The 27,600-nt window shown below is 41.5% G+C and overlaps 2 protein-coding genes across 2 annotated transcripts; both read right to left on the reverse strand.

The window, feature by feature from the left end:
- LOC8064523 ((S)-beta-bisabolene synthase) lies at positions 17,883-21,373 on the reverse strand. The gene is made up of 6 exons (XM_021452014.1): positions 21,112-21,373; positions 20,656-21,037; positions 19,000-19,218; positions 18,756-18,891; positions 18,405-18,653; positions 17,883-18,279 (listed from the first exon to the last, which is right to left on the reverse strand). The coding sequence occupies exons 1-6, from the start codon at positions 21,371-21,373 to the stop codon at positions 17,989-17,991; spliced, it is 1,539 nt and encodes a 512-aa protein (XP_021307689.1). The 3' UTR covers positions 17,883-17,988.
- Positions 25,063-27,092, reverse strand: LOC8062813 (ent-isokaurene C2-hydroxylase). The gene is made up of 2 exons (XM_021451569.1): positions 26,138-27,092; positions 25,063-26,001 (listed from the first exon to the last, which is right to left on the reverse strand). The coding sequence occupies exons 1-2, from the start codon at positions 27,071-27,073 to the stop codon at positions 25,378-25,380; spliced, it is 1,560 nt and encodes a 519-aa protein (XP_021307244.1). The 5' UTR covers positions 27,074-27,092; the 3' UTR covers positions 25,063-25,377.

Genomic DNA, 27,600 nt, shown 5'->3' on the forward strand with positions numbered 1-27,600 from the left:
CGATTGATACCATACTTACCTCTTGTTAACACACATTTGTTTTGGTGAGTGACGAGTTTAAGTACATGTATATGGCCCAGCTACGGTGCTTGATCAAACTACAACATTAGATCACGCCATTACAACATGCATAGTTTTTTTTTTCATTGCATTCTCCTATCGGCTTAGCGTCTAAGAACACACTAGAAACTATCAGACGGATGCCCCTGAGTACCAAGTAAAACTCTTGTAGTATTTGCAAAACACGTGGAAGGCATGAAGACATTCAAATTAATGATGCACCCAGCATTTAACATTGCACGAGTGCTACATACTACTTATTAGCTGGTTAGCTCACTCAAACTGGATTTGTCGATGAACACAGGTTGAACGATGAAGTGACGATACAGAAGGTATCCACTCTTTCCTCACCAATCCCTCATTGTGTGCTATCATGCTTTCCAATGTTGGGGCGGATCTAGAATCACCATCCAGGGGGGCTAATTAGTAAAAGGTTGCTTGGGTTGGTTGTAGAATGAGTTATTTTGGGCTAAATATTGAGGATTTCTATGGGCTTCGAAGACTTGTTTATAGAAATTTAGGCTGCTTCTCGGACTACAGCCCCCGTAGCCTAGGGCCTGGATCAGCCCCTGATCGGATGGTGCAACGACGGTCAGATACCAGGGATGAAACTGTGATAATCAGGATATCTTGCATTCCTAGACCATAAATACCACTGCAAGAAGACAGCGACTATTACTGATCCAGAGAGCGAAGCAGAGTTTACCCAAACATTGTGGTTCCAAATGCCTCCCTTGCCTACATGGCTACATGCTGCGTTGTAATATGCCTAGTTCTTTGCATTGCACTCTCACTGTCACACCCATATTTTAAGAATAAAATAGAATGCATAAAAGACTCATATATGCCCCAGGAATAGTCGCACACATAAGTAGACAAATCTCAAATGTACCATTGCAGTGTTTATTACATAGCGAAACATAATAAATCACATAGTCTCATATAAAGATGATAACATAAAGTAAACAACGCTCTCGATGGAAGCTCCACACAGGGACACTGTTGACTGGTTGACTCCAAACCTAGTACTCATAACGGTAATCCTCATTCCAGTCATCTTCATTATCATATCCTGAGGTGTTGGGAAATTGCAAGAGTGAGCACATATCGTACTCAACAAGTATAACCAGGGGTTCATGAGGCTCAAAAAGCTGACACTAGTTTGACTGCATTTAGCTTTTAATAGTGGATAGCATATTTAATCATTGGATAGCAAATATCAAGGTAGCACTAATAATCCCATAACCACATGATCAATGTATACAAGAATTAAGAATAACACATATAAACAACATAATAAACCATCATTTATTATCATTATTCACGTTCATCAGTGTCCATCTATTCCGTCAGTTTTCCGGGCCGCCCGTATCCGTGGGCACGGCTAGTATACCAGATTTAACACTCTGCAGAGGTTGTACATCTTTACCCATGAGTCATGATTTACCCTTTCGCCCGAGGTAGCTAGTCTCTTAACCCCCTTCCTAGGGAGGTCGGCAGGGATCACTATGAAGCCTTTCAAAAGTTCGTCTAACATGTTAGGGCCGCAAGGTTTCCTTCGCGAGCAGATATAGATACCCCCTTCCGAATGGCACAATGACGCGCAGCCTATACACATAAGGACAGGGGCTCGCACTATACCCGTGTCGGTTCAGCCCCTCTAGCGCCCTTTCGGGTAACCGCTAACAAGCTAGAAAAGGTCTTCATACTGAGCTAAAGCCAGAGCCATATAGCCCTCATGGTTGTACGAGTTGTCCCAGCTTTTGCCAAGGGATAAGTCCTTACGGAGGGTCAAGATCAATCTAGCAAAAGCCAGAGTTCTTTCCACCCTTTATATTCAAGTTGTTAGAAAGCTTATTTTGTTGTTTATTGTGTATCCAAATATTCATGTCACAAGATCATGGATTTAATAATCAAGCGCTAGCAAGAACTACCCACATGCATATCCAAATAGGTAACAAGGAATTTCAGGATAACAATCATCTATGATTTTGCTAAGGTCATCAAGGTGGACACATGCATATGATATATGTATTAAAAGTGTGTAGGTAACAAGGATGATCCCAAGTTATACTTGCCTTGATCAAAGCTCTCCTGAGCCTGCTGGTCTTCAAAACCTTAGTCTTGATCACCAACGTACGACTCACCGTCTAATCCCAATCATCAATCAACAACACGCAATCCAAAAGAGACAATCATACACAAAGCAAACAAGATATAATTAGAACATTACACCAAAGAGTGGTAAAACAAATATAAAAGTTTATGAAAATATTCTACGCAGCGCTACGATCACACAAATGTAAAGTTCACGAAAATCGGAATTAAAACGTGAAAGATATGAATTTTCTAAGATTTCCTAGAGAGAAATAATTAATTAAATGCTACTGCAGAATTAAAAAGTTTCAAAACAGTAAACTAATATTTCTAACATGTAGAGATCGCAAATACGAATCCAACGGAATTTGAATGGACAAAAACGGAGGTAAAATGACCATTTTATAAGCATTATAAAATCAGTGGCAAAATTGTAATTAGCCGAAAACGTATTTGGCCTTAACCGAACGTAAATACGCTTTCAACACAAGGATACGTAATCTGTTCCAGGGCGCCAGGGACCGCGGGGTAAATAACCAATCTTTCCAGGGACTCTTTATGAATTCTCGCAGTGAAAGGGTATCTTCTAATCCTGGCCCTTGATCTTGGATCCGACGGTCCTCAGTCCATTCAGGGGCGCCAGCGGCGGGCCGGCCGGCTTCCTGGATTCCGGCGCGGTGGTGCGCCATTACCGCCGCCGTGAAGCTCACCGGAGGCCGCGTCTTTCTGTTTTCCGAGCACCAAAACACGAAACGAGGGCATGGGCGCGTGGAGGAGAAAAGGGCGAACTCACCCCCGGGTTCGGCTCGGCCTGGGAAGGAACGAAGGGCGCGCTCCACGGAGAAAAACGAGGCCGGCCCCGGTGAGATCCAACCGAGCTTCACTGGGGTGTCTAGGGCTTGATTTTTGCGACTTAGATGCAAACGGAACTGTGGCTTTGGAGGGGGGAACTTTATAGGGCTTGATTTCACAAAAAAGGCAAGGAATCCGCGGTTCGGGTTCGACATCAGGGAGGAAACCTTCCCTGCGCGCGTCCCGGCGGGGGAAGAAGAAGGAAAGGTGAGTGGGTGAGGCTGACGTGCGGGGTCCGAAGGTCAGCCAGAGGGAGGAGGGGGAGAAAGGAGGCGCGCCTGCTGCCCGGCTGGGCCGCGGCTTGCTGGGCCGCGGGGAGGAGGAACTGGGCCGCGCCCGGCCATGAGAGGGGGGAAAGGGGGCAGGCCGGGGGGCTGGTCTTCCAGGGAGTTTTCTCTTTTTTTTCAAATTCTTTTCTGTTTTCTTTTCTCAATTCCCTTTTCCAAAGAAACTTTGAAACAAAATACTCACAATAAAAACAGAACATACAATACAAAATAATTATGCTCCAGCATGAATGCAAAATTCACGTTTCTAAACTTATGATAAATTTTAATTTGCACAAAATTATTTATTTTGCTAGATTCAAATGCTCACACAAACTCTTAAATAAATCAAATTAATTCCTATTAATTGAAATTCACATTTTGGGTGTTACAAACTCTACCCCCTTAAAAGAATCTCGTCCTCGAGATTGAACGGTGCTTACTCGAACAGATATGAGTATGATTTCCTCAGATCATCCTCTCTTTCCCAAGTTGCCTCTGCTTCCGAATGCCGATTCCACTGTACTTTGCACATTCTGATGACCCGACTTCTGGTGACTCTCTCAGCTGTCTCCAATATCTTGACCGGATACTCCTCATAAGTGAGATCACCTTTAACAGAAAGTTCTTCCAATGGTAGTTGCTCCTCAGGTACACGCAAACAATTCTTAAGTTGTGATACATGGAACACATCGTGCACACCAGACAAACTTTCAGGCAATTCCAACCGATATGCTACTTCTCCACGCCTTTCTAATACTTTAAACGGACCAACATACCTTGGAGCTAGCTTTCCCTTCATATTAAACCTCTTCACACTCCGCATAGGTGACACTTTCAGATAGACATAATCACCCACTTCAAAAGCCAACTCTCTCCTACGTGTATCTGCATAGCTTTTCTGACGAGATTGAGCAATTCTCAAGTTATCCTGAATAGTCCGCACTTGTTGTTCTGCATGTCTAAGCACATCTGTCCCAAACACCTGAGTTTCTCCTGCCTGATTCCAAAACAAAGGTGTCCTGCACTTCCGACCATATAGTGCCTCGAACGGCGCCATCTTAAGACTTTGCTGATAGCTATTGTTGTAGGAGAATTCTGCATATGGCAAGCTCTTATCCCAACTAGTCCCATACTGCAAAGCACAAGCTCTCAACATATCCTCCAATATCTGATTGATCCTCTCAGTCTGTCCATCTGTCTGTGGATGATATGCTGTACTGAAATTCAACTTGGTTCCCAATGAGTCATGCACTGCTTTCCAAAAGTGAGATGTGAATTGAGTACCCCTATCTGACACAATCTTCTTAGGTACCCCATGCAAACAAACAATTCTCTCCATATACAGCTCAGCTAGGCGTTCTCCAGTGTACTTAGTTTTAATAGGTATGAAATGAGCCACTTTAGTCAAACGATCTACTATCACCCATATTGAGTCATACCCTCTCTGTGTTCGTGGTAAACCCACTATGAAATCCATACCTACTTCTTCCCACTTCCATTCCGGAATCTTCATTGGTTGCAACAGTCCAGCTGGCCTCTGATGTTCAGCTTTCACTCGCTGACAAGTATCACACAAAGCAACATACTCAGCTACATCTCTCTTTAAACCATACCACCAGTACTTCTGTCTCAGATCTAGATACATCTTAGTGCTACCAGGGTGAATGGAATATGCTGACTCATGAGCCTCTCTCAGAATTGTATCACGAATAGCCTTCACTTCAGGAACACATATCCTTTTTCCAAACCACAATACACCATTGTCATCTATTCTGAATCCTGGTGCTTTGCCTAGTACCACATTCTGTGCTATCTCCTTTAGTTTCTCATCTTCCAACTGTCCTTTCAATATCTCTTCCTCTAGAGTAGGAGTGACCTCAATTTCCATAGCATTCACTACAATCCCCAAGTTCAAATATGCAAATTCAGCACACAACTCCTCAGATTCAGGTGTCGCCCGAAGCTCATTAGCATATTTCTTTCTGCTAAGTGCATCAGCTACGACGTTCGCCTTTCCAGGATGGTAATGCACTTCCAAGTCATAATCCTTTATCAGTTCCAACCATCTTCGTTGCCTCAAATTCAGATCTGTCTGGGTGAAGATGTACTTCAGACTCTTATGATCAGTGTATAAGTCACTCTTATGCCCAATCAAGTAGTGTCTCCAAATCTTCAATGCATGAACCACAGCTGCTAACTCTAGATCATGAGTAGGATAATTCAGTTCATGTTTCCTCAACTGTCTAGATGCATAAGCAACAACTCTACCTTCTTGCATAAGAACACAACCCAAACCCAGACGAGAAGCATCACAATAGATAGAGAAACTCTTACTCAGATCTGGCAAAACCAACACAGGTGCAGTAGTCAATCTCTTCTTGAACTCCTCAAAACTAGCTTGACACTTATCAGACCACACAAACTTAGCATTCTTCTCCAACAGAGCAGTCATAGGCTTTGCAAGTTTTGAGAACCCTTCAATGAATCTACGGTAGTAACCAGCTAAACCAAGAAAACTGCGAATTTCACTTACATCCGTAGGTGGTTTCCAATTCAGCACATCTCTCACCTTGCTAGGATCCACTGCAATACCACCATTAGAGACAACATGACCAAGAAAAGAAACTTCCTCCAACCAAAACTCACATTTACTACGCTTAGCATACAACTTATGTTCTCTAAGTTTCTGTAAGACCAACCTCAGATGTTCCGCATGTTCTTCCTTGGTTTTAGAGAATACCAATATATCATCAATAAAGACCACCACAAACTTATCAAGATACTCCATAAATACTTTATTCATCATGTACATAAAGTAAGCTGGTGCATTGGTCAAACCAAAAGACATAACTGTATACTCATACAACCCATACCTTGTTGTGAAAGCTGTCTTTGGTATATCTGAATTCCGAATCTTCAATTGATGATAACCAGAACGCAAATCAATCTTAGAGAACACACAAGCACCTCTTAACTGATCAAACAAGTCATCGATCCTAGGCAAAGGATATTTATTCTTGATAGTGACCTCATTAAGTGACCGATAATCAACACACATCCTCTGACTACCATCCTTCTTATCAACAAAGATAACTGGTGCACACCATGGTGATGAACTAGGACGAATGAACCCTTTATCTTGCAATTCCTTAATTTGTTTCTTAAGTTCTTCTAGTTCTTTAACCCCCATTCTATATGGTCTTTTAGCTATGGGTGCAGTACCAGGTAGTAATTCAATAATAAATTCAATGTCTCGGTCAGGTGGCATACCTGGCAATTCATCTGGAAAGACATCTGGAAACTCATCCACTACCAGGTTCTGAGGATCAACAGCATCATTCAGTTGGTTCACTTTAGCTGTGAGTGGTGCTTGCACTGTTACATCAACACTGATTCTTTCTCCCTTTGGTGTTGTCAGAGCCACTATTCTCTCCTTGCACTTAATATTTGTGTCATATTGCTTCATCCAATCCAAACCCAAGATCACATCTATGCCTGAGGTTCTCATAACCATGGGACTGATAGGAAAATCTACCCCCCCTAAAGAAAGACTTGCTGAGGGGCAACATAAAGAAACTGGTATAGTCCCACCCGGTGAATTAACTAGCATAGGAGTTTTCATTGCAACTAGAGGAAGGCTATGAACTCTAACAAATGCTTGTGATATGAATGTATGCGAAGCTCCAGAATCAAATAAAACTGTAGCGGGAATAGAGTTGATACTGAACGTACCCATCATAATCTCCGGTCCCTCTTGTACTGTCTCTGCAGCCACACGGTTCACCTTTGCTCCATGAGATTTAGACTTTTGATTGTTGTTCTGCTGATTGAACCTCTCCGGGCAATCATATGACATATGACCTTCTTTCCCACAGCGAAAACACCTAGTAGGGGTATTGGGAGCACTTCTCTTCATAGAGGTGGCATTTGAATTTCCTGAGCGGGAAGTCTGTTGTCCACTCTGTTGTTGATTAGGATTACGCTGAGATTGTTGGTTGCGATCCCATTGACCAACCGGTCCCTGGAACCTCTGTTGATCGCTCTGCTGAGAATTGAAACGTTGGCGGTGGTTGCCTCCAGACCCTTGTGCTAGCATCCTCCTCTTCTTATCCTGACCTTTGCGCATGTTATCCAACACAATGGCACGATTCACAAGAGCTTGAAAGGTAGGATAGGTATTTCCAGCCAGTTGCAATCTGAGTTCATAGTAAAGACCTTTCATGAAGAGACGCTGCTTATCAGCATCTTCTCTGACTTCGTTTGGAGCATAGCGAGCCAACTGCTCAAACATGTCATGATACTCAGCCACAGACATAGAACCCATCCTGAGAGATCTGAATTCTTCCTGCTTGAGCTCCATCATTCCCTCATTGATGTGTCGTGCTCGGAAATCTCTGCAAAATTCCATCCAAGTGACAGGAGGAGCATTGTTGGGACGGGCAACTTGATACGACTCCCACTATGTCTGAGCTGCACCTTGAAGTTGTCTAGAAGCATACAACACTTTCTCCATATCATTGCACTAGGCTATGTTCAGTTGTCTCTCTACAGCACGAAGCCAATCATCTGCCTCCATAGGATCAGCTGAGTGTGTAAACACCGGGGGTCTTCCCTTCATAAACTCGCCACGCTTATCTCTCACATGGACAGGTGGTGGTATTGGTGGAGGTTGCTGCTGTAGGTGCTGCATGAAGACGTGCATCATCTCATTTTGAGTTTGCATAAGTTCCTCCACAGTGATTGGGGCATTGTCACCATTGCCATTGCCATTGCCATTGCCACGACCTCTGCCTCTGCCTCTTCCCCTTGCTGCCATCCGCATTCCAAGGTATATAAACACATCTTAGTAATGTCCAACATGACAATTACAAGAGTTAACGGAATCTGAAATTTTCTGGGTAACATCCAACATCAGCAGATCAGAAAATCAGTCATATCTCGAGTTCCAGAATTCAAAAGGATACATGCTGTACACCGTTGGAAGGGTAAAGAAATTGTCTACAACTTTCACTTAGATCATATTACCAGATTCCAACGTGAGGTTAATCAAAAACTGGGTACAACCGAAACTGTTCCAGAATTCCAGACTGCGCAGAAACCTCAATTTGAAATAGTCATAACTCTCAGCTCATAATCGATAATATGGTCATTCTTGCGGCATTAGAAAGATATGGAAGTCCACTTGTTTCCAGAAAAATTTGATGAACATTGCACGAACAGATTTTGAGATGTACCAGATTCTTTGCGGACTGCTCCAGAAAACAGCAAAGGACAGAAACAGAATTTTAACCACCCCCAACTATTTAGTTCATTAATCCTTATGCCTTAAGCCTATAAACTAAATAAAATTGTAGAGGAAATCCACAAGATCATTACACTCATTACAAAGATCCAAATCAAGCATAAGCATAATAACAAATCAAACCAAGCATCAAAAGTTCACACTTCAAGCAATGACTCAACTTGCGGTACTAACGTTCTCTTCATATTAAGGGCAAAGATCCTATAACTCCTATTTCAATGACGTTAGAAGGTGGTAAGAAAAGTTCTAAAAGCATATTCAAAGCAAAGAGTGGGGATGAGAACAAGTCTTTAAAATAAGCAACAAGGTGAAGATGAATGGGGTATAGTGTAGAAGAAATTATCAATGTTTATAGAACAAGGATTTTATAGTCATTTCAAAAACTTAAGACGGACAATTTCTAACTAGGCTTGCGTCCGACAGTCAACAAAGCTTTGATACCAATTTGTCACACCCATATTTTAAGAACAAAATAGGATGCATAAATGACTCATATATGCCCCAGGAATAGTCGCACACATAAGTAGACAAATCTCAAATGTACCATTGCAGTGTTTATTACATAGCAAAACATAATAAATCACATAGTCTCATATAAAGATGATAACATAAAGTAAACAACGCTCTCGATGGAAGCTCTACACAGGGACACTGTTGACTGGTTGACTCCAAACCTAGTACTCATAACGGTAATCCTCATTCCAGTCATCTTCATTATCATATCCTGAGGTGTTGGGAAATTGCAAGAGTGAGCACATATCGTACTCAACAAGTATAACCAGGGGTTCATGAGGCTCAAAAAGCTGACACTAGTTTGACTGCATTTAGCTTTTAATAGTGGATAGCATATTTAATCATTGGATAGCAAATATCAAGGTAGCACTAATAATCCCATAACCACATGATCAATGTATACAAGAATTAAGAATAACACATATAAACAACATAATAAACCATCATTTATTATCATTATTCACGTTCATCAGTGTCCATCTATTCCGTCAGTTTTCCGGGCCGCCCGTATCCGTGGGCACGGCTAGTATACCAGATTTAACACTCTGCAGAGGTTGTACATCTTTACCCATGAGTCATGATTTACCCTTTCGCCCGAGGTAGCTAGTCTCTTAACCCCCTTCCTAGGGAGGTCGGCAGGGATCACTATGAAGCCTTTCAAAAGTTCGTCTAACATGTTAGGGCCGCAAGGTTTCCTTCGCAAGCAGATATAGATACCCCCCTTCCGAATGACACAATGACGCGCAGCCTATACACATAAGGACAGGGGCTCGCACTATACCCGTGTCGGTTCAGCCCCTCTAGCGCCCTTTCGGGTAACCGCTAACAAGCTAGAAAAGGTCTTCATACTGAGCTAAAGCCAGAGCCATATAGCCCTCATGGTTGTACGAGTTGTCCCAGCTTTTGCCAAGGGATAAGTCCTTACGGAGGGTCAAGATCAATCTAGCAAAAGCCAGAGTTCTTTCCACCTTTTATATTCAAGTTGTTAGAAAGCTTATTTTGTTGTTTATTGTGTATCCAAATATTCATGTCACAAGATCATGGATTTAATAATCAAGCGCTAGCAAGAACTACCCACATGCATATCCAAATAGGTAACAAGGAATTTCAGGATAACAATCATCTATGATTTTGCTAAGGTCATCAAGGTGGACACATGCATATGATATATGTATTAAAAGTGTGTAGGTAACAAGGATGATCCCAAGTTATACTTGCCTTGATCAAAGCTCTCCTGAGCCTGCTGGTCTTCCAAACCTTGGTCTTGATCACCAACGTACGGCTCACCGTCTAATCCCAATCATCAATCAACAACACGCAATCCAAAGGAGACAATCATACACAAAGCAAACAAGATATAATTAGAATATTACACCAAACAGTGGTAAAACAAATATAAAAGTTTATGAAAATATTCTACGCAGCGCTACGATCACACAACCGTAAAGTTCACGAAAATCGGAATTAAAACGTGAAAGATATGAATTTTCTAAGATTTCCTATAGAGAAATAATTAATTAAATGCTACTGCAGAATTAAAAAGTTTCAAAATAGTAAAATAATATTTCTAACATGTAGAGATCGCAAATACGAATCCAACGGAATTTGAATGGACAAAAACGGAGGTAAAATGACCATTTTATAAGCATTATAAAATCAGTGGCAAAATTGTAATTAGCCGAAAACGTATTTGGCCTTAACCGAACGTAAATACGCTTTCAACACAAGGATACGTAATCTGTTCCAGGGCGCTAGGGACCGCGGGGTAAATAACCAATCTTTCCAGGGACTCTTTATGAATTCTCGCAGTGAAAGGGTATCTTCTAATCCTGGCCCTTGATCTTGGATCCGACGGTCCTCAGTCCATTCAGGGGCGCCAGCGGCGGGCCGGCCGGCTTCCTGGATTCCGGCGCGGTGGTGCGCCATTACCGCCGCCGTGAAGCTCACCGGAGGCCGCGTCTTCCTGTTTTCCGGGCACCAAAACGCGAAACGAGGGCATGGGCGCGTGGAGGAGAAAAGGGCGAACTCACCCCCGGGTTCGGCTCGGCCTGGGAAGGAACGAAGGGCGCGCTCCACGGAGAAAAACGAGGCCGGCCCCGGTGAGATCCAACCGAGCTTCACTGGGGCGTCTAGGGCTTGATTTTTGCGACTTAGATGCAAACGGAACTGCGGCTTTGGAGGGGGGAACTTTATAGGGCTTGATTTCACAAAAAAAGGCAAGGAATCCGCGGTTCGGGTTCGACATCGGGGAGGAAACCTTCCCTGCGCGCGTCCCGGCGGGGGAAGAAGAAGGAAAGGTGAGTGGGTGAGGCTGACGTGCGGGGCCCGAAGGTCAGCCAGAGGGAGGAGGGGGAGAAAGGAGGCGTGCCTGCTGCCCGGCTGGGCCGCGGCTTGCTGGGCCGCGGGGAGGAGGAACTGGGCCGCGCCCGGCCATGAGAGGGGGGAAAGGGGGCAGGCCGGGGGGCTGGTCTTCCAGGGAGTTTTCTCTTTTTTTTTCAAATTCTTTTCTGTTTTCTTTTCTCAATTCCCTTTTCCAAAGAAACTTTGAAACAAAATACTCACAATAAAAACAGAACATACAATACAAAATAATTATGCTCCAGCATGAATGCAAAATTCACGTTTCTAAACTTATGATAAATTTTAATTTGCACAAAATTATTTATTTTGCTAGATTCAAATGCTCACACAAACTCTTAAATAAATCAAATTAATTTCTATTAATTGAAATTCACATTTTGGGTGTTACACTCACAAGGACCTGTCTCCCACCTAGCATGATGCTACAAAGCCCTTGAGTATTTCTTTTTGGTTCAGTGACATTTCCTTATAAAGACCATATCTCCTACCTAAGAGTTAGGGCATCCTAATAACTACTCATTAATGCATTTAGGGAAACATGAAAATTATTTTCAAACCCTCCATATATAAGTTGTAGGTGGCGTTTATGTATGAGTTATTTTAGTGATTCCAGTTTCTATCGCCGTAGACAACGAGTTTAATCACAGCCACTTTATTTATGGACACTTCACTTGGGTGGCACTAGGGGAGAAGATTACGACTAATCAATACTTTTCTCAACTTTGCAGTACTTGTACATGGTACGCCACGTGCATAGAGCAAGAAAATTTTAGTTTAATTTTAAGTGAAAAATAATGTGAAATGGCCATCTGTACCCCTATTAATGAATGGTACAACCATTTTATTCTATCCAACTATTTAGTTAGGGGTAAAAATACTACAATAATTTCACTCTTCATACCCTCAATGGACAAGGATTGTGGAACATTTTCTTCTGAGTTCATGAACAAGCAACAGAGGGAGAGTTATAATGCATTACAATATATTGTAATTAATTCAAGCTTTTTTTGGTCTTCTAGTACAAACGCATATAATTATTATAATCTTACGTACTCTTAGTCGCCACAAATCAAGTAACTTGGCGTTATTGATTAAAGAAACTATCTGACAACACATGTATAGTTCCAGTTGTTCTTAGAGCTCAGACGAACTAGTTAATCTGATACTTATACGAAACTAATGTGATCTTTGGGCTTGAGCTACCAAAGGCCTCTGTCATGCATGCCAAGTTCTTCAAACTTGGGTTCAACGGGCTGCTCCCAATCGAAGTGAAAAAGAAGTCTAGCAAGCATGTTGGCTAGTCCCAGGGTCATATCAGGGCACGGGCATACCCTCCTGCCTGCACCAGACGGCCAAAGTGGCCGAGTGTATTCAAAGAACTAATTCTGCCATTCTATCTCTTGCCTGAATTCCAGAACTTGCTATCTCTTGCAATTCCCCACACGTTCACAAACACCTTGCATTGGTTCCCTTAATAACTTAATTTGGCACATCATATTTCATGGCTGCAGCGGAGGCTCAGGCTGTGAAACAGAGCTCTGGAAGAATCAGATATCAACTTCATAACACATGTGCTACATTGGTGCCCGTTTAATTTGTCAAAAAGTACATGTTTTTGTTGGCAGCGTGGCTACGATATAACTAACGAATCTTTCAAGTTCTGTTTGTTTAGCCGAGGCCTTGTTTAAATCCAAAAATCTTTTGGATTTAGACACTGTAACACTTTCGTTTGTATTTGGTAATTATTATTCAACCATGGAGTAACTAGACTTAAAATATTCGTCTCGTAAATCACACACAAACTGTATAATTAGTTATTTTTTAACTATATTTAATGCTTCATGTGTTATTGCATGATTCGATATAATGGGAAATTTTGAAAAGTTTTTGGATTTTGGATGGAACTAAACAAGGCCTGAAAGAGTCATATTTTGTCACTTGACATGGGATTCTTATGGTTTTTTTCTGTCTTCTTACTGTATTACAGGTTAATATATATGCACACTCACACAAAGTACAATTCGTGTATTATATCTGCAACACTCATGAAGAAGGCAGGAATATACTTGGAGATGCACGCAGCATCTACCTATGGACTAGTGGAGCAGGGGAAGCGTTTTGCTCACAGAATGTATCCAGTCCTTCACCCTCAATCCCTCAAGATGTTGAGTCAAGCAGAGCTTACTAAAATGTTGTGGTTCCATAACCTAGATGCTGGGTTTTACAACATATGCCTAGTTCTTTTCATTGCATTCTCCTGTCAGGCTTAGCGTTTAAGAACACACAAGAAACTGTTAGATTAATCACTAATGCACATGGGTACCAAGTAAAATTCTTATGGTATCTGCAACACACGTGGAAGGCAAACATCCAAGTTAAAGATGCACACGGCATTTGCCATTGCACTGCTGCTACATACACACTTGAATAGACTAGTAGACGAACAGAGGATGAAATCCGGTCAAAGAATGTATCCACTCGCCATGATCCCTAATAGCCTTGATCATTATATGGTGAAACGATGGCCAGATCCAATACAATAAACGGTGGTACCCATAGACCATATGTACCACTGCAAGCACACAGCGACTAAAGGAGATGCCAAGTCAGCCCTGGATACATTGTTGTTAGACAATGAAACAGAGCTTACTCAATATTGTGGTTCCAAATGCCTCCATTGACTACATGACTACATGTTGTGTTGCAGTATACTTAGTTCTTTGCATTGCGTCACTCTCATAAAAACCTGTCTCCTAGACAACATGATGCTACTAGGCAAAATGCTCTCGAGTATTTTTTGGTTCAGTGACATCTCCTTATAAAGGCCATATCTCCTACTGAATAGTTAAGGCATCCGAATGACTGCTCATTAATGCATTTTAGAGAAACATGAAAACTATTTTCAAGAACCCTAGCTGGCGTCTAGGCATGGGTTATTTAGACCTTGTTCAGTTGCCGAAACGAAAAGTTTTCGGCCACTGTAGCACTTTCGTTTGTTTGTGGCAAATATTGTCTAATTATGAACTAACTAGGCTCAAAAGATTTGTCTCGTGATTTACAGACAAACTGTATAATTAGCTTTTGTTTTAAACTATATTTAATGTTCCATGCATGTTACTAGTACAGAGAAGCTCTACGCTGGCGATGGAATTTAATTTTTACAGGCAGTTTCAATTAAAGAACGTCTGTAAAAAAAATTGGCGGGCCCAACTCAAAAACCGCCAGTGAAAATCAATTTCCATTGGTGGTTTTTCTAACAAAACCGCCTGTAGAAATTATGTATTTCTACAAGCGATTCTCCTAAGAAACCGCCTGTAAAAATCATATTTCTACAGGCGCGGTTTCTTAAGAAAACCGCCTATATATATATATATACATACACAAAGTGCTATTCTATACCCTAGGTGTAGAATACTATTCTACACTAAACTGCTATACTGAACAGAATTCAGTATTGTTCAGTACTCGTGTTTCAGTATTATTCAGTATTTCGTGGTCCTGGATGTTGGACAAGATGATACTGAACACTCTCCAGTACTGCTCAGTATAAGCATCTCAACTTGTCATGGACCGAGTTCTTGGTCATATACTATATAACTTTGTCATAAGTGGCCTATAGTCGGATCAGCTAATTTTATGTCATATCAAACGTATGTACAAGATACACTGATAATATTTTTTTTATCCAGAGTAAATGTAACATATCTCGAAGGTGGGATGCATTTTAGTCAAATGACTAGCGCCGGATTCATAAGAAATTGGAGGGCAAGGATCAGTTAAGAAATTGGAGGGCAAGGAGAAGTTATGTCCATCTTATTTTACTTTTAATAATTGCAAACCCTATGTTAAATATCATTCTCGCACGACACGCTAGAAAATGGAAAAGCATTATTAGAATTTCAAAATACAATATCTAACCATCCATTTTAATCTCTTTCATTGTTGGCAACAATAATCATTGGATTCGATTTGCTAATTAATTACTTGCCTCTGCCATTATGATGAACGTTAACCTAAAGTAACCCCTAAATGTTATCTGTGTATTATTCAATTTTCCATGATAATGAGAAGTAACCAAAATTCCAAAAGAAAACCTAAGTTTCAGCCTAAATATATTACTCACATCTACCGTTATTAACAGTAACTTGTAGTAACACCATAATTCTCCATCATAATTACTCAACCCGTGTCATTTTATAAAAAAGGCTAATAACATATTTAATATAGTTCACACCTTTTTCTATTCGATATAATGAGAATGTTAGTTTAGACATAGATTTGGTATGCTTTTGACTTATTTTTTGAAAAGAATGGATTCTGGCTTAACTAAGTTTTTATATAAATGTTTTTGACAACCCCCTTTTTTTTGTAGTTGTTAGCATTTTTCCTTCTTTTAATGAGAACCAAATTTCAAGCCCTACTTGTTGATAGAGTCACACAGTTAAGTACTTAAAAGTACCACCATGCAACAAAGTTATTCTCATTTAATCATTCATCATAACATATGTCTTTAACACTAATCCTGTATGCATGCTAATAAGTATGGGTGTGAATTTCCAATCCACACATATGGGGCTACTTATGCCTCCCCATTTCCTCCCACACACCATGCATATTTCCACAGCCACATGCTAAGCATTGAGCGGTAAGCAGTGTCTAGTCAATAATGAAATAGAATTGGGCAGCACCGGCACACAACGGTACACAATGGGTGAGAGAGTGAGGGCATATGCCCTTAAGGGCAAAATAAACTTTACCCTGGTACAATTTAATTTGCATGCTACTTGTCTCTACGAAGCTCTACACGTACATCCAGGAGACCCGCATTTGTTGATGGCGATGAGTCGGCGGTCAAAAGAGAGAACATTAGAACAAGGAGGAGCGAACAGCTTCTCGACACCTTCGTTCACCATGGATAGCCTTAAAGAAGTCTAGGGATCCCCTAGATCGATCTACCCATTTTATTATGCTGGGTTGATTTTATTTTCTATCATGTTCAGAGGAGATTGTTTGGTCCCAGAATCAGGTCATAATGTGAATGTGATTTCAGTCTCTGCCACTTCAGAAGTGCTTCCATTTCGGTCTCTGGCACTTCAGAATTGTGCTGTTATAATAAAAATCTCAAGATCATGGGGAAAAAGATGGGTTTTTTCTACTAAAATATGTTCTTTTTTATTTTTTACTAATTTATTTGTAACTATAATGTTTACATCACAATATACACCAAACATCATGTAGGGGCATATTAGAAATTTTTGAGGAAAATATCCTATTCTTCGAGCTGGAGTCAAGCTACATAAACAGATCCACCTACTCTAGCAACTCCAGAGTGGAGCTGCTCCATGATTGAGTTAGTGGAGCAGAGCTGAAATAAACATAAACGGAGCAGTCTCGAACAGGCCCTTAACACTGATATCCCTGTACGCATGCTAATAAATACCTTATCCCATCTTAGAATTAACCATGCATGTGAATTTCTAATCATGGGATGGGACTATATATGCATTCCCATTTCCTTCCACACGCTTCATATTTCCACAGCCACATGCTATAGGCGTAGATGCTAGATAAGCCCATGTGTAGGTAGGAGCACAGCAGCACAATAAAAAGGATGTTTCTAAGGAGAAGTAACTGACTAAGTTTAGGCATTCAACGTCTAGAATTGGGAAGCATCGGAAAAACAAATGTATTGGAAGAGACATGCGAGATGGTGCTTCAATCGGAGAAAAGTCTGACCACAGCACAAACATGTAGAAACACACAACGTCACAGCGCCTGAAGATCTGAGTACCTTGTTTGAGTTGCCTTGGAGCTGAGGCACTAGCTTGAGCAAAGCACATGAGACTTGGACCGGAGCAATTTAATTTGCTAGATACTCATATCTTCAAAGCTCTATACATGTTCGCACTAGAAGAATCGCATCTTCTAAGGGCGATGAGACGGCAGTGGAGACACAAAGAGCGTGCATCAGAATGAGTAGGAGCAAACAGCTTGCCTGGACCTTCAATTCACCATGGACTGGGCAGCCTTAAAAAGTCTACAATAAGGGATCCATATAGATCGATCTGCAGTTTATTAAAGAGTCAAGTATATGACAATACAACTAGCTAGAGAAGTTATTAAGCAGGATGTTACAGTGCAAATTTGTATGCATACAATGCAACTTTGTCTGCAAGAGGTGCCTATTACATATACCAGAATCAGATGTAACTATAGCACACATGTATAGTTTGTATCAAAGGAGACCCATTATTACCTTGAAATATCAATAATGAATAAGCACACCTGTCAAGATGCATAGGATGGAACTATTTCTGTTTTCAAAAAGATGGTAGTTTCTCATTATAACATCAATACATTTTTATTTCATCTCTGAACGGCAACTTTTATTCTGCTACTATTCTAATCTATATAACTAAAAATATCTTCAGATCTGCGTCATACATCACTCTTCATTGGTTGATAAATATTCACAATGCATGCATATGCACCCTTTTGTGTAGGCTGCTTTGAACACCAACCACAAATTTCTAGCTAGAGGGGCATTGGATTGAGGAAAAGGCGCTCAATCGTCTCCTTCATATCCTTGCTGCCTGTGTGCGCATCTTTTTTACCACGGTACGTGAACGGCATGCACACTGTTAGGTTGATAATTCGCTGCACCGCTGGAAGTAGCTCAGGATGCTCAAATCGAGCTCTGTTTGCTGTCTTCCATCCATCCTCAATTAGGTAGCCTATCTCAGTCATGGCTACCTCACTTGTTACATTGTACTCGTTCATGTAACACTCCACGGAAGTTGCCACATCTTTCTTGCTCTTCCCACTCTGCAAATTAAACAACATAAAGTGCATGCTCAAATTATATATATTAGTGAGCCACAAGAAGCACTTTGTGAGCATTGATTAACAAAAATATGATCATCAAAAAATGATATGGAAACAAACTCTACATTAAATGAAGCAATGTCATTCAAGAAACGGGCTATCCACCCGAAGGACATAACAGCAGTGTCTCCCCTCAGTGCCCACTCAAATGCATCTCTGGTTGCTTCATCACCCATGCCCATTAGCATCGCGGTAGCTGCTATTTGAGGTCCGATCGATACTGTAGACACATTCACTTGTTCTTGAAACTTTGGCTTGCAGCTATGATGAAACCATTCACTTTCCTGGAGATAACTTTCAGATGTCATCTGAAACTGTACAGACAATGCATCAGTAGTTCAGTACTCGTACATATGAGAACGATTTGATCATTGCAGCCTTGTTAAATGGTTGGTTCATAGTTAGTCAGTGCGTACCGCTTCCCTGGTGTAAGCCACACGGTACCTCTCATTTGGTGGCAGTTCATCCTCAAAATCTTCAAAGTTCTGTAACAGCCTCAGGTAGAACTTCCTCAGGTACTCGGGTAACATAGAAACTGCACTATTGTCCCATCTGCAAGACACCATATACATATATTGCATCTAAATTAATCTAGCCAGTGAATCCACAACAGGTTAGAGGAATAAGGTAATGTAATCAGCCAAACTAACTAATACAAACCTTCGTAAAGCTTCAGCGAGCTTACGAGACTCATCTAAAGTAGCATGATCATCAAATGTGTCATCTACCACGGTTAGGAGTGCAAAAATCTTGGTAAGCATTGCCCGAGCTCGCAAGTGATCCTGCTCGTAGTATACTGTGTAGGACCAGAAGAAACACTCAACCACGCGATCACGCATGTAGTTTAGTTCCACTTCTTGGTAAATATCCTTCCACCATCTGAAACATTTTCTCTATATATCAACAGTAGGCTAGGCGTGGACTAGTTTGTGTTGCATGAGTAAGAATTATTTAGCCTTTTTACAGCTTTGAAGAGTACTACTAGTGCCTGCCTACTGTAATCACACATAATGAGGCACTAAAATTCAACATGTTGTTTACTGTGGTTAATCAGGAGCTAAAAGATTACACACACACCTATGAATTGAAGGTACAAAATTTGATACCTACATACTAAAATTCTGTATCTGCCTAATTATAATGTTGTGAAACTTCTTCGCACCTCCTAGGAACTATAGAAGAGTTCTAACAATATACTCCCTCTGTATTTTTTATATGATGTTATGAAAAAAAACTAAATACAAAAAAAAATTAACTAGTTTTTCTTAAAGGCCACATACTGAAACGTGGAAGATAGCAAAGTTAAAGTTGTTTTAAAATTATAATATGCCACAACTGTAACCGAAAAGTCAACTTAGTTCAGCCTACAGTTTTACAAAATTCAAAGAGCTATGCAGTAAAATTCACGAGAGTAAAATACACTGGCGGCCCTTTAACTTGTCAGCCTATGCCACTTTGGTCCATGAACTTGCAAACCCGAAAAAGTAACCCCTGAACTTGTCCGCTTGTGCCATTTTGGTCCATGAACTTGCAAACGCAAAACAGTGGCCCTGAACTTGTCGGCTTGTACCACTTTGGTCCATAAACGTGTAAAGGCCCTTTCAACGCATCAACAAATATTTATTTATTTCATAACTAATTATTAATGAAATGCTAAATTCATGAAATATTTTGTGTAGCCTCTTCATGTGTACTCTGCCTAGAAAAAATATGAAACCTAGAAAACGAATAATTTTTGCTTGTTTTAAAATTATCTCTTTTAATTAATAAATGCAACGAATTGATATATTATTTGATATATTTGACGCTACGAATAAAAATATATCAATTTTGTAAATTAAAAAAGAAGTGCTGACATCATCGCTGACGTCAGCACCATAAACAGTACCATGCATGGCCTACTAGAGGCGGCCACGTGGCAGAACAGTGCCATGCAGCCGGTGTTATTTTCGTATTTGCATGTTCATGGACCAAAGTGGCACACGTCGACAAGTTCAGGGGGCACTTTTTCGCGTTTGTAAGTTCATGCACCAAAGTGGCACATGCTGACAAGTTTAGGGGCCTCTTTTTCGCGTTTGCAAAGTTCATGGACCAAAGTGGCACAGGGCGACAAGTTAAAGGGCCGTCGGTGTATTTTACTCAATTCACGATTAATATTAAGGAAGGACACCTCCATTTTATGTTTAAACTTCAAGTGGAAGTGGAAGACTGGCATCATAAATGGGAAGAAGATTAAAAACTTGTTGTGTTTCTAATAAGAAAAAACTTGCCAGGCATGTTTTTTAAGAGATAATTAGATGTTTAAAACATACGTACTGGCAAATGGCTTTGAGCTCTTTCAAGTGAAGACGTTGAAGTAGGTTAAAATCCAGCTTTGCAAGCTCTAGTATGGAGGGATTGTATGTTTGCTCTTGAGTGTATTCGGACATATAATCTAGGGCCTCCAATCTCTTCAGTGTCCTTGGCAATGGTAGCTTAAGGGCCCGGGTTACTTGACCAGCTAATGGGGCCCTGAGGCTACTCGTTAATAATCCCAGTTCCAGATGTTGCCTTGCAAATAGAATTGCTTCTTCAAGTTCTACCTCTCCGTGCGTTAAAAGGTGAGCTGCATTATATAAGCTTAACAAGCATCTATGATCATTCATTATTTCAGTACGGAAGCTTCCATCATCACCTCTGAACTTGCTGATCAATTCGTCTGTAATGAAATTACCATACAGATTTGTCATGCCAATATGTGCAATATATATGCAGGCACAAATATATACCTACCTGGAGAAACCCAAAGACCATGGGTCCTCAGGAGGCGAAATCGCAGGGCAGCTTCATGGAGGGTACTGAATCCTCTAGAGCCATGGATGCTATGTAGTGTGGCACCAATCTGCTCCTGGAAGAGATGATCAATACTCAGATGCTGGAGGGTGTCCACAAGGCTCATTTGGTTCACCACATTGCTGTCGCTGCAAGCCTCAAACAGTCCACACACCTCCTTCCTCAATTGATTGACCCTCTCCCTCATGCTTCCCTCAGACATCTACAAGAATTATACATATTGATTGAAGCAGGGTGCATGCACGTGCAAATATTAAAGGCATACATATATTATAGCATAGACACCGAACATGTGCAATTTAATAAATTGACTCCCTATATTCCAAATTGTAGATCATCTATTTTTTAGATACATATTTTTTTTTACGAATGTATATCTAGTTGCATATGTACCTGTATCGGCTGAGGGACATAGTTGATGAAGAAGTCACCCCACACTGAGGGGTCAACAGTCCTCACCTCGGCACTAGTGGTGTTGTTGGCCGCCATCTGCAGATGTGCCTGTAGTATGTCTGTGTGTGTAGCAGCTGTGGTGTTGCTGGCGGCCATTTGCTGATGTGCCTGAAGCACGTCTGTGAGCTTTATACTATATATGTCCTACTATTTAGTACTAAATGCTAATTAAGGTGATTGGACTTTTAAGATTGCCTAATTAATCATGGTCCACAATAGTCTCATCAGCGTGTTGGGCATGCACAGCACATGAAATTTTATGGATCTACAGGAGTGGCTCATGTTTCAAAACATTTTTTCTGGATAAAGTCCAACTACACATGAATACGCTGGTCGGCAAATCTAAGCTACAAGCTACGCCGGCACAAAAGAGAGTTAGACAACAATGAATTAGATGTTTTGAAGTAGTGCTAGTGAGGAAGCACAAAAATCATATGTCAGCTTAGGTATATGCATGGTTTTAAATAGCTGCCATAGTTTTGTTATAGCTTTTCATATGATGTGTCACTACTCTATGGTCAATTGTTCTGCTATTACCATTAATGATATTTTAGCTGCACTAATTGGGAGCTCAATGATTATACATGTACAAATTAAAGGTACAAAAATTTGATACCTACTTACTAAGATTTTGTATCTCTCAAGTTATAATGTTATGATACTTCTTGGTACCTCCCAAAGGACTGTAAAAGAGATCTAGCGTTATACTCTCTCTGTATTTTTTATATGATGCAAGGACAAAAACTAAATGCAAAAACATTTCAATAGTTTGTCATAAACACTATATATTGAAACACAGAGGATAGTAAAATAATAGTTGTTTTCTTATACATGATGATATTCCACAACTGTAACAGGAAAAAGTAATTTTTGTAGTTCAGCCTAGAGTATTTTTGGTGTGTATCGATCAAGGGGATGCGCAGTTTACGATTAATTTTAAGGGACCCCCCCCCCCCCATTTTGTGTGTTTAAACTTCTTTTTTTTGTTTGGAAAAGGAGAGATTTCGGCCTCTGCAAACACACACAGCCAAGTTATACAAGTTTTCAGTTCATCTGCTGATTATAGTCAAACTGTCTACCTTTATGTGATCATCAGTGTGTTGGGCATGTGGAGCACATGAAATTTCACAGATCAACAATAGTTGGCTCATATTTATTTTAAAAACATTTTTTCAGGACTTTGTCCAACTAATATCAATGTGCTGGTTGGAAGATCTAAGATACAAGGTATGCCGACATGAAAGAGAGTTACAAGCCAGCATATGAATCATATGTTTTGTAATGGTGTCAAGTATGGAGGCACAAAAATCATATGATAAGCTTAGGTACAGGTGAAAGAAATACATACGCTTCATTTATAATCAATTACGTTCACGTTTCAGATAATGCAGAAGAGTTCAGTGAAGAATGAGGAAGAGTCAGTAGGTACTCGTTACAAGCACAACCAATGGGGAAAGAAATCCAAAAGAGAAGCCAAGTTGTTGGAACATCTGCACCCAACTAGGAATAACTAATCCCATTTTCCTATAACTAGAAATAAAGGGGATAGAAGGCAAACATCAAGCTTCAGCAGATTCTCCTTTCGATCTCTTTTCTCTAAATTTAGTTCTCAATTGAGAAACCTGCCCCCTCAATCCCACAAAAAAAGGGGAATGATCAAAGATTTTTCTCGACCCCCTTTCATTCTTCACCTCTCATTGACTTCTAGGGCCCATTCCACCACACCACACCTTGCACCGCCTAAGCCATGAGGGTCACCGCATACCCCTAGACGAGCCCCGCCCCCCGCTGCTCCGTGTACTCCCACCATGCCACTGTGTAGATGGGGAGAAACGATATAAGAAATAAAGAGGAAGAGAATTTATATGGCACTGGCATGCATGTGGGGAACAGGGTTTTACTATTACAGAAATTATTTTTGCTACCACCACTTTCACTGGATTTTTGAAACCATAGATGATGATATTTGCCGACGATTCATAATATGAACATTGGTGGAAATTAGCTCAATTTTCGCCAGCAATTTGTAATACGAACAGATAGAAAAAAACGTTCCCAGTGGGTTTAAAAAAATGGTGGCAAAAATGGTGTTGGAGAAAATATGTGACAAAGTAAAACATAATTCTGGAATAAGAAATGCATGGCTTAAGGCTCATGACCCGGATTTAGCCAAACTTATGTGCATAATGCAGCCCACCTAAGAACCCTAAAGCGCAAGTGACCCGAGGCATTGATCTAAGACGAACGGATAGGATTGACCAGAAGGAAATTAACTAATATATAAGCCGATCGAGACCCTAGTTACAACACTCACTCCCTCACCCTCTGGGCATCTCCCATCAAGTAGTGGCATGGGCGTGGCACCTCGGCACCCGATGGCATGGGCGCAGCTGTCCCGACCACCAAGCAGCACGAATTCCCGAGCACTAAGGATGATGGCGATGGCATTGGCGGCTTCAAGGATGTAGTGCACTAGATCTCTCTTGTCTCCTTGACCAAAGCTTGCAAAAAAATATAAAATAATTAAATCATTTGTTTTGTTTAGTGAAAATTGTTCACATCCCAAAATAGCAATACCTTGTTGTCCATACCCATGCTCTTAAAGTGTTGATTATTGTTTATATCCTAGACCGTAATTCCTGCTTAGTTTGCTTATCCCGGTAGAAGTTGTGCATATGATGGGGTTCTCATTAATTGTTTGTGTGAGGTTAGGAGTTGACTGCTTTAGCTAATGAACAAACATGACAGTAAAGATCTAAAATATGACCAAAATGGTGAATGTGATCAAGGCTCGGAGAGGGATAGTGTCAATGTTTTACCACCAATAGCCTGCCACGGGGTACCCGAGACAGTTGTTCGAACTTTGACATTTGCTGGAACTCGAAGGTGAATACAAGAGACAATCGATTTATCCTGGTTCGGACCCTCGAGTTCAATCTCGAGAAAGTCTTTACGTCCAGTCGGCGTTAGCCTGTGCGTTGTATTGAGTGTATTGCATTGTTCGTTTGTTACCTCTTCTCTGGAAAGAGGTGAGGTTTGATTGGGTCTATCGATCTACGGAGCACTGCCCTCCTTTATATAGTCCAGGGGACAAGATTCCTAGTCGGTTACAAGTTATGAGTCCTAATAAGATTACAAGATAGCAATGCTACTAGGATTACATATGGGGAATCCTAGTCAAAATAGATCTTCTCCCTTCCTTACGGGGTATCCCGGGTACTATGTACCGATATGCCCCCGAGCACTCTATGGTTGATCTTAGAAGCCTCTTCTTGTTCCTTCGGGTCTTCGCGGATAGAAACAATCTTTGTCTGAGTGCTTTGAGAAAAACCATGTAGCGCTTTCTGAGATCTTTGAGTGTGCACTTCTTTGGAGAAACTCACTTTTTCTCTTTCTTCTTAAAAACATTGTCACATCATCAAAAGTTCTTATGTGGAAGTTTAATAATAAATACAAAAAAAAAACTCTGATGAAACTCCTACTAAGATTAGACTAATAGATCTATCTCATTTCATTCTTGTCTGATCATTAAATGACCACTTGATAATTTTGCCAGAAATAAATAAATAAAGATAACTACACTTAATACAAATAGTAATGAATTACAATATGACTTAAGCATAGGACCAAACTCTGGATATATATATATATTCTACTGTCTTGCGGTATAGATTGATATTATTATAGTTATAATCGCACTTAGGGACAAATTAAGTAGCAGCAGAGACATAGTTCGCATCATAGATCACCTTATTAATTTGATACAAAATTATTGTGAGGTTTAGCCTTGAGCCATAACATGGACTTCTTTCTTAACGTTATACCAAAGACCTCTGTCATATCAAGTTCTTCCAACCTAACGCCATCAGGTAGATCCCAGTCAAAATGGTAGAGAAGGCTAGCAAGCGACAACTCCATGTTGGCCAGTCCGAGCGTGATGCCAGGGCATATTCTCCTGCCTGCTCCAAAAGGCGTGAACTCGAAGTCAGTACCCCTAAAATCGACACTGCTACTTCCAAATCGTTCTGGCCGAAACACCTCGCCATCACCCCAAAACTTGTTGTCTCTTGATATTGCCCAAACATTCACAAACACCCTAGTTCCTTTTGGCACGTCATAACCCATAACCTGACATGTCTCGCGGCATTCTCTAGGGATCAAGAGTGGTACGGGAGCATGTAGCCGCATAGTCTCCTTGATCACTAGCGGTAGATATCTTAACTTGACCAAATCATCTTTAGTTATCTTGTGTTGCCCTTTGAAGGCCTCCCTCACCTCTGACTGGGCCTTATGCATGACCTGAGGATTCTTAACAAGCTCCGACATTGCCCATACTAGTACAGTCGATGACGTCTCACTCCCAGCAGAGAAAATATCCTGCAACACAAGATCAAATTAATTATAAACAAATTATAAGCTAGATTAAAAAGCATATATTTGTATGCTTTGGAAATTGGAAGAGAGTCGAGTCGTGTTGTGTTTATGTTGGATATAATAATAGGCGGGATCTTACGAAAATGATGGTGCTAACTATCTCGGTGGTGAGTGCAAACCGCAGGCCACCACCCGCCTGCAGCCTCAAGAGGACACCGAGAAGGTCGTCGTCTTCCTCTCGCTCTGCCGTTGCCTGCATGACTACTGCGCGCTCCTGGATGATCCTCTCGATGATACGGTACAGGTTCCTCTGGCACCTCGCCATGTCCCTGGCGGCCGTGCTGAACCGGCGTACCAGCCGCGAGGATGGGTACAGGTCCGCCATGTTAAACCCGCCGTTCAGCCGCACTACTTGATCCAACTCGCGCAAGTATTCGTCCTGGTACTTGCACCGGTCGCCGATGACCGTGCGCGCGACGACGTCGTTGATCATGCGGCATATCCCTTGGCTGAGGTTGACGGGCTGGTGGTGGCCGCCGCCGCCGCCGCCGCACTCGTCGGAGATGGAGCGGAGGAGGCGCGCCACCTCGTGTTCCCGGACGGGACGGAAGGACAGCACCCGTTGCTGGCTGAAGAGCTCGAGCACGCACACCTTGCGGAGCTCGCGCCAGCGCTCGTTGTAGCGGGAGGAGATGATGTTGTTGCCGCCGCAGGTGATGATGTCGAAGGTGGCGCTCAGGTAGCGGTCGCAGAAGGCGAGGTCGTGGGTCCTCATCACCTCCCCGGCAGCCTCGGCGGAGGAGACCACCAGCGTGGGCACGGCGCCGAAGCGGAGCAGCATGAGGGGCCCGTAGGTGCCGGACATCTCGCGCAGCGCCCGGTGAGGCAGGTCGCGAAAGCGCGACAGGAGGAGATGGTGCAGGCTGCCGATGAGCGGCAGCTGCCATGGCCCCGGTGGGAGGCGAAGCGCTGATGGATTTGTGAGTGGTGAGGATGTGCCGGAGCTCCTGATGGTGAGCTTGACAAGGAGCGCAAGCAAGAGGAAGGCTACAAAGGGGACGATCCAGATGTCCATTTCGGCCACGGATGCAAGGTAAGCGATCTCGCTCGAGCCTCGAGGAGCTACTATTATATATATATAAACCGTATTGGAGCATAGAGACCTAGAGAGAGAGTATTATATATAGCATTCTGAAAAATAATATCAATGTGAAACTGAATAGCACTTTTCCATTCGGTGTGTTTGTTATTCCCAGTTTCCCACACTACAGGTAATCGTGTTTTTAGACATCTGATTATTTTCTTTAACAATAATTGTCACCATCTTTGGTGCATCCACTTACGAAGTCATCGAAAGAAGTAGCACGGATGAACATAATCTGATTATGACATAAACCTATTTGGTGATCATGTGCGAGATGTTACATCATGCACATTTACGGGTTAATGCATGTTTGGATACCATGTGATTCAATAGCACGCATGCCGATGGAATGATGCTAAAGTCTAGAACCATATGATTCAGCATGCCCAAGCAGATGGAATCGATATACTCCCTCCGTCCCTGAAAGCTGCAATTTTTAAAGTTGTCTTAAGTCAATT

The sequence above is a fragment of the Sorghum bicolor genome, chromosome 1 (genome assembly GCF_000003195.3).
Source record: "Sorghum bicolor cultivar BTx623 chromosome 1, Sorghum_bicolor_NCBIv3, whole genome shotgun sequence".
In the NCBI taxonomy this organism is placed as follows: domain Eukaryota; kingdom Viridiplantae; phylum Streptophyta; class Magnoliopsida; order Poales; family Poaceae; genus Sorghum; species Sorghum bicolor.